A 12,153-nucleotide genomic window follows, 5' to 3' on the forward strand; every position below is an offset into this window, starting at 1 on the left:
TAAGGATCCTCAGTCCTGTAGCTCTCGGGTACACTTTGTTTTTGTCTTGCAGAGGGTGCTGATGCAGATTGTACAGGAGCTGTGCAAGAGGCCCGGGCTGAACAAATGCGGCTTCGACATGCCGACAATCTATATCCCCAACCCCAACAAGGTGAGGAGCGGCTGCATGACGATGTGTCACCGATACCTGACAACTTCCCTGCACTAATTGCGCGGCTGTTATGTGTACTTTGAGGTTTTTTTGTTCCACAAGTAAACAAGTGAAAGCATTTTATAGATGTATTCGCACCGCAGGTGAAAATAGATTTATTATCAGTGTCAGAAGAACATCGCAACAAAGACGCACATGGAGTATTGAGAATCATCCAGCCACACGGCACAGTCCTGTCTGGAAGGGGAGGGGACCTGATATTTCTCTGCTGCAGTTCAGTAACACTTACAGGTCTTGTCCCTCCCCCAGCTTGTGACTGAACCATGAAAAGAGAAGCAGCAGACTGATTAGCTCACCTCCCTGTCACGCTGCTTTTTCCTCCTCTTAGCATATGAGCATTGCAGCACAACTCATTGGCTTCTTTTGCTGCTTCTCCCTGCCCCCAGTCTGAGCTCTGCTATTCAGCCAATGTAAGAGGCTGACATTTAAAGGAGAACTATGAGGTGAGTGAAAATCACTCACCTCATAGTTTAAGCCGACGTGTGACAATGAAACTGTCACAGGTCGGCTCAGTAGATCGGGAAGTGAGAGAACACATAGCGTCACTCGCTCACTTCTCGATCATCTCCCTGCAGAGAGCCGTGACTGTCAGTCGCGGCTCCCTGCTGGGATTCCCCCCCTCCCCGCTCCGATCCTTCAGCGCTGACTGGAGAAACGGACAGGGGAGGGGGGCGGGTACAGCAGGCTCTGCCTCTAGATAGGCAGAGCCAGCTGTCACTCACGCAGCTGGGTGGATCTCGACAGCTTTGACGGGATCCGGCTGCGGCAGTCTCGGTATACCGTGAGCTGTAGTTCGCGATATACTGAGCTTTGGGTCACGGAGGACGCTATTATATGTCTTCCCGTGACCCTTAGGGTAACTATGGGGAAAAGCACTTACCTCATAGTTCTCTTAAGTCAAATGTAGGTACTTGCAATGCATTTTTAGAATATCTTACCAAAGACACACAGGGAATACTGAGAATCACCCAGCCGCACAGCTCTGTCTGGCAGGGGACCTAATATTTCTCTGCTGATGTTCAGTAAACTTGCAGGTCTTGTCCCACCTCCAGTATGTGACTGGACAGTGAAAGGAGAAGCAGCAGACTGATGAGCTCATCTCTCTGTCATTCTACTCTCTCCTCCTATCTGCATGCTCCTTGTTAGCATATGAGCATTGCAGCTCCAACTGATTAGCTCTTTGAGCTACGTTCCCTCCCTCATTCTGAGCTCTCCAATAGGCCGCTACTATGCCAAATGTAGGTATTTATATTGCTTGCATTTAAAAAAAGAATGTGTAATGATGTATTAATGATTACAAAGTTGCATTATTTTGTGTCTCATCTGCATGGAGTTCAGCTTTGAATGTATTTAATTTTTATTCGCAAACTTGAAAATTGAACCTCGAGATACATACAGGGAGCCCAGCCTACCAGCCGCGTGTTTCAGTGTTTGTCACATGTTTCTGGACTGCACTCGTCCACACAACTATCTTCTGTCTATATCTGGTGATCCTGGAACACACCTGCTTGGGAGAAGAAGCAGATAGCAGGAAGTGTGTTCCAGCATCCCAAGCAGGTGCGTTCCAGGATCGTCAGATAAAAAAAGTGGCAGTACTAGATCTCAATACTATCAGATTCAAAGGCATTGGATGTTTATTTATTATTGGTGCAGGAAGCAGAGAGAGAGGAAAGTGCACAGCACAGGCTTCAGGATGTATATACCGTATTTTTAGCTCCATAAGAAGCACCAAAAGGCGGGGGAAAATGTGTATACGTCTTATGGAGCGAATCCCTAGTTTTTTTTGTACATTTAGCCCTGCTAAAGCAGAGCTAAACGCACAGTGGAAGCCGCTGCTCATTTAATACAAGTGATCTATTCAGATCACTTGTATTAAAACCGAGCGGCAGCGGATCCTGAAAGCCAGCTTGATTCTCCCTCGTCACCTGGTGACGGGGGAGCATGGAGCTGGCTTCCGGCCAATCGGGAGGCTGGGCGCCGTGTAATGACTCACCGCCTAGCTTCCTGACTGGTCGGGAAGCCGGACGGCGAGTCATTACCCGCCCCTCGGCTTTTGGATTGGCCAGAAAGCCAGCTTAATTCTCCCTCATCTCCTCAGGGGGACCCGTGACCACGGGATAGGAGCTCACCATAGAGCCCCATCCGTTCTTCGTCTGCTCTGTGTGATCACTGAGACTGTGGCGCTGTCATCACAGCGCCACCTGTCTCAGCTGTCACTTACTGCAGCTTCTGTGACAGAAACGGCCTGCGTCCTATGTACCGGTGCGCCTTATAGAGCGCACAATGCGGTAGGTGTTTTTCCCTTCTTTGGCTTCCCCTGCAGCGTCCGCTCCATCAGGATCCTTTCCTAGAAGCCACTTTTAATACTGAATTATAAAGTGAAGTGTACTGATTGTATGATCCCTGAGGCACCCGTGTTAATCAGGAATTTATGTCTCTCCAGACGAGCCGCTGTGTTAACCAGATAGAAGATGTTTGTAAAACCACCGAGAAGACCATCACTCAGACAGTCCAGACCACACTGAACACGCTCGGGAGAGACTGCCAGAAGCTGACGGAGAGCATCGAGAAGGCCCTGCAGGAAGATGAGTGAGTGTATGGCATAAGGCTGACATTTATATATGTGTTATATACGGAGAGCCGCATCCCATAATCCTTTGCAGGGTGGTGAGCCATTGACGCTCCACATTAGTCTGCTTTGAATTTCCTGTGACACTTCTGATCACTCCTCATTTACAGCGAGACGGTCTGGAGGAACCGGCGCTCTCGGGTTCGGGGATGTCTCTTTGGTCTCTCCGGCTTTCTCCTCCCCCTTTTCCTCTTTGCCTCCGCCCTCTTTGGATCCATCCCGCATGAGATCTGGACCAGCTTGCTGGGCAAATCGGTGGCCGAGATCCTGGAAGTCTACCTGGTAAGCAGGAGAGTGTGGGTGGGGTCTCTGGCATAGACGCCATGACCATAACCAAGCCCTTTATTCTGAATAACACTAAGGATGCACCGATACCGTGTTTCCCCGAAAATAAGACAGTGTCTTATATTTTTTTTTTCTACGAAAAAAGACACTAGGTCTTACTTTCGGGGAAACACGGTACTAGCAATCGGTGCCGATGCAGAGTACTCGTACTCGCCCAAATGCTCCGATGCCTAGCCCGATACCTGAGCTTCCAGTATCGGGAAGCAAGGTGGCCGAGTCATTACACGCTGCCCGGCTTCCTGATTGGACGGAAACCCAGCTTCATGCTCCCATGTCACTTGGTGACGAAGAAGCATGGAGCCGGCTTCCCAGCCAACCAGGAAGCCGGGGGTCGTGTAATGACTCGCCGCCTAGCTGCCTGATTGGCCAGGAAGCCGGACTGCGTGTCATTACCCACCAATCGGCTTTCGGATTGGCCAGAAAACCAGCTTCGTTCTCCCTCATCACCTGGTGACGAGGGAGCATGGAGCCAGCTTCCCGACCAATCGGGAAGCTGGGCGCCGTGTAATGACTCATTGCCCGGCTTCCTGATTGGCCAGGGAGCCAATCCTGGTGACGAGGGAGCATGGCAACGGCTTCCCTGCTAATCGGGAAGCCGTGTGGCAAGTCTTTACACGCCGCCTCGCTTCCTTAATGGGACTTTCGGTATCGGCGAGTACCAAAAAAAAAAATATCGGTACTCTACCCTTGCATTATCGAGCCAACGTTTCGGGGCCACGCAGGTTCCAGGATGAACTTAGTGACCCTGCGTGGCCCCCGAAACGTTGGCTCTTTAATGCATGTGACGCGATTCTTCAATAAATGAACACGAGGGTTTAAGTTTATCGTTTGAGTGCCGGTGATCTTCATTATTACGAAGGGTGACAATGCAGGTGCACAATTCGGAGCCAGGGACAGTGTTGTCATCCTGTAACAGGAAGTGCCTGAATAAGGACCATCATGGCGGGATCACCAGGGATTAGCTGTATTTTTTAAAATGAGATTATCATCATAAAGCTTCTATGAGAGTCCAGTGATTGGTAACATCTACGGGAATGCAGGGCCCAGTAACCTTTTGGGGACAGTGGTAGGCTGTGTGACTTGGGTCTGATAAAGAACACATTGATGCCGATGTATGTGTCATGGTTCTCTTTGTTTTTCTAGTCTCCGTTTGAAAGCATTTGGTCCCTGGTGCCGGAAGATTATGTTCTTTATACCTTCTTGTCTCTTGCACTGCTGGCCACTTTGTTCCTGCTGCTGGCCCAGAGATGCTTCAGGTAAGTGGCCCTTAACTTGTTTTCAGAGGTGGCTACCCCGGGGTTCTTTTCTCATATTAGCTTTACTAAGTAGTCACTGACCTATTTACAAGGTTGCAGCCAGTGAAGTAGGAAGTCCCTGTATACAAGGGTCGGGGTCACTGGTTCATTAATCGGTAGAGCAATGGTGAGGACCGACCGAGAGTGTGCAGAGTAGCAAACCAATGACCATGGCAGTTCCCTTCTTTCAGTTCTGACAGGTGCTCTTTACATTTCCACATCCGGAAATACACAGGACTGCAATGTACAATATATTTATACTACGTCTTTATATAATACTAGTATAGAGTAATAAACCACAACTCTGACATATACCGCAGTGCTGTACAGAGAACACAGAGCCGGTCACATCGGTCTCTGTACAGAGGAGCTTACCCTCTAATGTCCCCTCCCCCCCAGTCACACACTATTATTATACATGTATATAGCTCTGACATATACCGCAGTGCTGTACAGAGAACACAGAGCCGGTCACATCGGTCTCTGTACAGAGGAGCTTACCCTCTAATGTCCCCTCCCCCCCAGTCACACACTATTATTATACATGTATATAGCTCTGACATATACCGCAGTGCTGTACAGAGAACACAGAGCCGGTCACATCGGTCTCTGTACAGAGGAGCTTACCCTCTAATGTCCCCTCCCCCCCAGTCACACACTATTATTATACATGTATATAGCTCTGACATATACCGCAGTGCTGTACAGAGAACACAGAGCCGGTCACATCGGTCTCTGTACAGAGGAGCTTACCCTCTAATGTCCCCTCCCCCCCAGTCACACACTATTATTATACATGTATATAGCTCTGACATATACCGCAGTGCTGTACAGAGAACACAGAGCCGGTCACATCGGTCTCTGTACAGAGGAGCTTACCCTCTAATGTCCCCTCCCCCCCAGTCACACACTATTATTATACATGTATATAGCTCTGACATATACCGCAGTGCTGTACAGAGAACACAGAGCCGGTCACATCGGTCTCTGTACAGAGGAGCTTACCCTCTAATGTCCCCTCCCCCCCAGTCACACACTATTATTATACATGTATATAGCTCTGACATATACCGCAGTGCTGTACAGAGAACACAGAGCCGGTCACATCGGTCTCTGTACAGAGGAGCTTACCCTCTAATGTCCCCTCCCCCCCAGTCACACACTATTATTATACATGTATATAGCTCTGACATATACCGCAGTGCTGTACAGAGAACACAGAGCCGGTCACATCGGTCTCTGTACAGAGGAGCTTACACTCTAATACCCCCCCCTATAGCTCTGACATACAGGCGTTCCTCTTACAATGATTACTATTCTCGGAGGTTTGCTATCCAATGTCCCCTCCGCAGTGTCATTTACATAACCGTTTTTTGTTTTCTCCTTCTCAGGACACGTCCAACTCTAAGCAAGAAACAGCGGCGATTCCTGCAAGACCGGCGTGCGTACGTCAACGAGGTGGTTCTTGAGAAAAAGGTGACGCATCTTCTGAATTTTTTAACTTAAGACAGTCACATGTTATAATCATTACCATCCAATGCAGATCTTCAATCCTTTGCCGAAAGACGTAATCCAAAGTTTTGAGTTGTCACTGGAGCAGGAAGAGAGAGAGAATTTTTTCCCATGAGGACACTTGTCTAAGAGGGGTGTTTCCCCAGTTTGGAGAGATTTCCTCTAACTTCCTGTTTTGTCTTAAAGATGGGAAGTGAAGTAGAGCCTCCTCCAATGGGACACGGCTTTTCTGATTCATTCCACAAGTTTTATCTTTACATATTAATTTATATTAAATGAAGCCCTTGCTGCTGGCTCACGCCGGCCCTTTGAGGGGTTTAAATGCCAAGAGTTCACAGACGAGCTTCTAGATCATGTGATCACTGTGACTGGCTGTCACGTGACCAGCAGCCCGCCTCCTGATGGTAAACCGGGACAGCTCAGTGATTGTGATGGGAGCACCAAGTGTGGGCATGCTTGGTACAGAACAGCGAAACTGGCTGTACCCATAAATGTGAAAGCCCACCTGCCATGCTGCTGCGTACACGGGTACCACCGGCGGGCAGGTGCTAGAAGGTTGCTGCTGCGTACACGGGTACCGCCGGCGGGCAGGTGCTAGAAGGTTGCTGCTGCTTACACGGGTACCGCCGGCGGGCAGGTGCTAGAAGGTCAAACAGTTTTAGTTGGATTGAAAAATGGCCGTCCCATTTGCAGACAGCTGGAGCAATACTCTCCCTCTCCGGCTCTCCCTCTCTCACACCTCCTTTTATTCTTTCACCTTTTGCAGAAACGACTGTATGAAGAGTATCTGAAGCAAAGCGTGGGCGACCACGACATGAGCTGACTTCCGGACAAGCCTGAGGACTGAGATAAACCCCAAAAAACGTATCATTCATCTTCCACTACTAACCTCTGCCCTACCACGGGGGCCATCTGAGATTGTTACAGCCATCAACACTACAGCCGCTCCTTCCCTCCCCTCCAGTGTCCTCGTCCCCCACCTTCCATATACCCCAATATTTCAGGCCAGTAAGGGCCTGTTCACACCAGATGCATGTATAATGGAAGCCATTCAGTTAACATGAATGAGTAATCATAAGGTCAATGCACCCAAAATGGCAACCTGGGGGCTTGTTTACAGCACTGCAGGTTGGTGTGATCAGGCTCCATAGAAAACAAAGGACTTTCTTGTGTCTCGCAGTATTTTCATGTTCAGTTAAAGGAGAAGTGCACTATCCCCGACCTAACCCACCGGCCCCCTCCTCACATGTATACTTGCCTCTATCTGTCTTGGCCCACTGGCCCTGTCTTGGCCCACTGGCCCATACACTTCTAAGACCCTCCCGCAAGTCTATGGGGCTGTAATGTGTGGACGCGGCCAGGACAGGAAACATTTCAGATCTGGGTATACACAAATGGCAGAACCGTGTCTGTTCGATCAAGGTAACTGTACATCTTTGGAGGGGGGGGTTAGGTGAACGGGTAAAAGGATAAGTGCAGTTTGTGTTAACGTTCACTTATCCTTTAGCACCCTCTCACTGGCATGATGCACTTATGTGTCACCCTGGCGGGAAGGCCTTAAAGGAGAACTATGGGGTCAGTGTTTTCCCCCATAGTTCTCCTAAGGGTAACGAAAGGACACAAACTAGCGTCCTCCCGTCACCCAAAGCTCAGTATATAGAGAGCTACAGCTCATTGTATACTGAGACACCGGAACGGATCCCGACATTACTGTCGAGATCCACCCAGCTGTGGGATTGACAGCTGGCTCTGCCTATCTAGAGGCAGAGCCAGCTGTACCCGCCCCCTCCCCAGTCTCATTGTCACAGGTCGGCTAGAACTATGAGGATCAGTGAAAAGCACCTCGCCTCATAGATCTCCTTTTAATGCCGGCTGTACGTAGATATACTTAATGCTGTTCTGCGCTGAGAGTGCGTTCATTAGCACACCCCCAGCACAGGAACCGAGCTGTCACTGTTTATGATCAGGATTCGGTGGGATGCAATCCTAATCATGTGATCTGGAGCCCCGCCTCTGTGTCTGGTCTTTAAGAACTCTTTAACGAGCCACTAAGGGGTTAAAATACTGTGGCAGACGGGCTGGGGACGCCCTGTAGGAGACGGGCTGGGGACGCCCTGTAGGAGACGGGCTGGGGACGCCCTGTAGGAGACGGGCTGGGGACGCCCTGTAGGAGACGGGCTGGGGACGCCCTGTAGGAGACGGGCTGGGGACGCCCTGTAGGAGACGGGCTGGGGACGCCCTGTAGGAGACGGGCTGGGGACGCCCTGTAGGAGACGGGCTGGGGACGCCCTGTAGGAGACGGGCTGGGGACGCCCTGTAGGAGACGGGCTGGGGACGCCCTGTAGGAGACGGGCTGGGGACGCCCTGTAGGAGACGGGCTGGGGACGCCCTGTAGGAGACGGGCTGGGGACGCCCTGTAGGAGACGGGCTGGGGACGCCCTGTAGGAGACGGGCTGGGGACGCCCTGTAGGAGACGGGCTGGGGACGCCCTGTAGGAGACGGGCTGGGGACGCCCTGTAGGAGACGGGCTGGGGACGCCCTGTAGGAGACGGGCTGGGGACGCCCTGTAGGAGACGGGCTGGGGACGCCCTGTAGGAGACGGGCTGGGGACGCCCTGTAGGAGACGGGCTGGGGACGCCCTGTAGGAGACGGGCTGGGGACGCCCTGTAGGAGACGGGCTGGGGACGCCCTGTAGGAGACGGGCTGGGGACGCCCTGTAGGAGACGGGCTGGGGACGCCCTGTAGGAGACGGGCTGGGGACGCCCTGTGGCAGACGGACTGGGGACACACCCCGTAGGAGACGGACTGGGGGCACCCTGTAGGAGACAGTCAGAGACTGGGGACACACCGCGTAGGAGACGGACTGGGGACACACCGCGTAGGAGACGGACTGGGGACACACCGCGTAGGAGACGGACTGGGGACACACCGCGTAGGAGACGGACTGGGGACACACCCCGTAGGAGACGGACTGGGGGCACCCCGTAGGAGACAGTCAGAGACTGGGGACATGTTACATGACACTGCCAGAGATTACTATTATTAAAGGCCTTTTACATATCAGTGCTGGGGCCCACCAGAGGGCTGCATGTGGCCCTCAAACACAGTCCGGAGTCATAGACCGCCACCCCCAATAAGGAAGCTTTCTTGGTGAACAATGCGCTCCATGCTCTGTATGTACTTAGTGAGTTTCATCTCTTTTATACACAATGTATATCTTTCCCCCATGGTTCGGATTGCTGTGTACAGCGGCATGGACCGGTGCGGGGTTTACCTCTGACGCCAGCGTGAGGAGACTGAACTACCATTTTATTTATAATCGTGGGGGAAGACGCCCTCCCCCTCCCCCTCCCCAGTGCCTTCACTTTTTTATAGGTACAAGACTAGAATCACTGTGAACGTTACCTCTCGTCTTCCTGTATCTGCCAGTATTGTGTGTTGTTGGTCAGTAGGGGGCAGTCTTGTTACGCGCCGTCTTTTTTTAGCCTCTCGTTGCAGAAGGAACTGGCGTTACGTTTCCTCATGGTTCCTCCTGGAGCGACGGGCTGCGTATTCCACATAATCGGCCCGCGTCTTATCAAGGCTGCCGCTTTAAATGACGGGTACCCTTTAAAGTGTGTCCCCCCCCTTAGTGAAAGTCAGCCTAGTAATGTGATGATGATCATGTACTGCTTTTGTACAAGGCAATAAATAACTTATTTTTCCGTTCCGGCTCGTCAAGTGTTTTTATTCTCGCGGTTTATGGTCTGGGGATGCAAAAACGTTGAACTTAATAGGTTTGTACACCCCAATGTTAAACTCAAGGGGTATGTACAACGTTGAACTTCTCTTATTTGTTCCCTTTTGGGCTGTTAATTATACCATTTTGTTGTATCTGTGTGATAAGTGCAAAGAATCTGTTGATCCTGCCAGAAATCAACGGAACCGATAACTTCCTGTAATGAGCTGACAACACATTGCCTCTGCTGCACTGAAATGCCAAACAGTGTTGTCAGCCCTGCCCAGTTCTACACTGTGGACTACAGAGGGGAGAGTGGGAGGTGTTCTGCAGTACTAACTCATTTCCTGTCCTTGGGTGACAACAATGATCTCCCATACAGTACAGTGAGGTAGCATTGTCACCCTAGGGCAGGAAGTGTCTTAATGGCAGGAACATGAACATAAAAGGGGGAAACCCTGAATGCAGAAAACAAATGCAGCCACCACATCTAAGGACGGGTAAGCTGCAATATATCATCTAGCGCTTTCCTCCGCAACCTGACTGGCCCCTCCCCTTTCAGTCATTGGATTCCAGTTCTTGCAATCATGGAGGCTCAGTATCACATGTGGGCGTTACCTAGTGTGGTCTTAATGCAAATACAGCCTGCCTAGGACCGCCCACTCCTCCAGACTGACACCCACCCATCAAGGTATTTGGATATTTGCATAACTCCTCCCAAGAGCCCGCCCACTGCTAGAATCTTAGGACAGGTAAGCTGCAAAATATCATCCAGCTCTTTCCTTCCCAGCCGGACTGTCCCTGGCCACTCCCCTTTCATTCAATGGATTCCAGTTCTTCCAATCATGGAGGCTCTGCATCACATGTGGGTGTTAACTAGGGTGGTCTGTGTGCACTTACAGCCTGCCTAGGAATACCTTCTCCACACTAACACCTGCCCATGAAGGCATTTTGATATTTGCATAACTCCTCCCAAGAGCCGGAACCCTACCCTGTACTTTGCTGTGAATGAGGACTGTGCCATATTCCCTGTTATTCCTCTTAAACATTATCTAGTTGCATAGCCGACACTGAAAACATGAAATTGGACTGACACAGACGTTCGGACACGCGTGTAACATGTTCAACAACAACTTTATTTGCTAATGTCTACAACAACTTCCTTTGCAGCCATGAAATGGTTAATTCAACGTCTATTCACGCCACCTTCCGCCTCCTCCCTCCCAGCGCGATGCTCTGCAGCATTTTTCGGGGCTGGAAGGATGGCGGGCGAAATGGTCAGATGTTCTCTCGCGGGAGTGATGCCCTGCTGCTCAGGGTGGCTCGTAGGAGCGATGCTCTGCAGCAGACGTGCGCTCGTCCTCCTCGCTGTCAGCTCTGCGTCTTCTTTGTGAGCGGGAGGCCAGTGTGTCGGCCAGCTCTGGCTCGCCAAGATCTCTGTGTCTGTACCGTGCCATCGGTCTGTACGCCCTGGTGCCGTCCGGAGGTAAACCTGCGGGGAGAGACGATGGGTCAGAGAGGAATCCCAACCAATTCTCTGATTCTAAACCTAAAGGGGACAAAATGGTTCCTCCCTCCCCTCCGAGTCTCACTCCTCCCTATACAGCCCCCTCCCCCATCCCTGGCACTCACCTGTGCCTCACTCCTCCCTATACAGCCCCCTCCCCCATCCCTGCCACTCACCTGAGTCTCCCTCCTCCCTATACAGTCCCCTCCCTCATCCCTGCCACTCACCTGAGTCTCCCTCCTCCCTATACAGTCCCCTCCCTCATCCCTGGCACTCACCTGGGTCTCGCTCCTCCCAATATAGCCTCCTACATCCCTGGCACTCACCTGTGCCTCACTCCTCCCTATACAGCCCCCTCCCCCATCCCTGCCACTCACCTGAGTCTCCCTCCTCCCTATACAGTCCCCTCCCTCATCCCTGCCACTCACCTGAGTCTATACCCGAGTCTCACTCCTTGCCCCCTTTGCCCTTTTTCTTGGCCTCGGTGCGCTGCAGTTTCTCCGCAATCTTCCTCTCGTGGCCGCCGGGACTGTTCCGGTTGGTGTTCTCCCTGGCCTCTTTTTTTGTGCGTCCCTTCCTGGCGGCGGTGGGCACTAGATGGAAAGAGATAGCAGGTGTCAGCTCGGGGGCTCCAGAAAACAAACAGTTAATTGCCATATATGGAAAGCGTGTGTCAATAACTAAGAACGTATACGTTATACATTGATCCTGCCGGCAACACACTTCCTGTCCTCGGGTGACAACGCTCACCCACTGTACTGTATGGGGGAGCAGCGTTGTCACTCTAGGGTGGGGGCTACAGATCACCTTTCTCTTTCTTCTTCTCCATAACATAGAGGGGAGATGGTCTGTAGTAAAACCGAGAACTGATAAGGGAAAGGGCAGCGAGTACAGGACGGTATCGGCAGGAGTCACGGGTATGTTATTGATACAATG

General features: G+C 51.4%; 3 protein-coding genes across 3 annotated transcripts in view; 1 reads left to right on the top strand and 2 right to left on the bottom strand.

Moving 5' to 3' along the window:
• LOC108789190 overlaps window positions 1-6,993 on the top strand; it is a 15,473-nt gene extending 8,480 nt beyond the window's left edge. The window contains exons 7-12 of the mRNA XM_018559143.1: window positions 53-151; window positions 2,655-2,800; window positions 2,951-3,122; window positions 4,329-4,441; window positions 5,872-5,956; window positions 6,759-6,993. Coding sequence (XP_018414645.1) covers window positions 53-151; window positions 2,655-2,800; window positions 2,951-3,122; window positions 4,329-4,441; window positions 5,872-5,956; window positions 6,759-6,815 — 672 coding nt within the window. The 3' untranslated portion in view covers window positions 6,816-6,993. The remainder of the gene's footprint in view (window positions 1-52; window positions 152-2,654; window positions 2,801-2,950; window positions 3,123-4,328; window positions 4,442-5,871; window positions 5,957-6,758) is intronic.
• A 1,055-nt stretch (window positions 6,994-8,048) lies between these two features.
• On the bottom strand, window positions 8,049-10,955 carry LOC108789143 (extensin-like). Its single transcript, XM_018559079.1, has 2 exons — window positions 10,917-10,955; window positions 8,049-8,963 (listed from the first exon to the last, which is right to left on the bottom strand). Exons 1-2 carry the CDS (start codon window positions 10,953-10,955, stop codon window positions 8,049-8,051), a joined length of 954 nt encoding a protein of 317 aa, XP_018414581.1.
• Window positions 10,956-11,152: 197 nt separating this feature from the next.
• The window catches only part of LOC108789192 (nuclear protein 1-like), a 1,311-nt gene continuing 310 nt past the window's right edge, over window positions 11,153-12,153 (bottom strand). Inside the window, exons 2-3 of the mRNA XM_018559145.1 lie at window positions 11,658-11,810; window positions 11,153-11,202 (exon numbers count right to left, since the gene is read on the bottom strand). Of these exons, the coding sequence (XP_018414647.1) occupies window positions 11,665-11,810 (146 nt within the window). The 3' untranslated portion in view covers window positions 11,153-11,202; window positions 11,658-11,664. The remainder of the gene's footprint in view (window positions 11,203-11,657; window positions 11,811-12,153) is intronic.

Source organism: Nanorana parkeri, unplaced genomic scaffold, assembly GCF_000935625.1.
Source record: "Nanorana parkeri isolate BGI_ZX_2015 unplaced genomic scaffold, ASM93562v1 scaffold379, whole genome shotgun sequence".
NCBI classification, from domain to species: Eukaryota; Metazoa; Chordata; class Amphibia; order Anura; family Dicroglossidae; genus Nanorana; species Nanorana parkeri.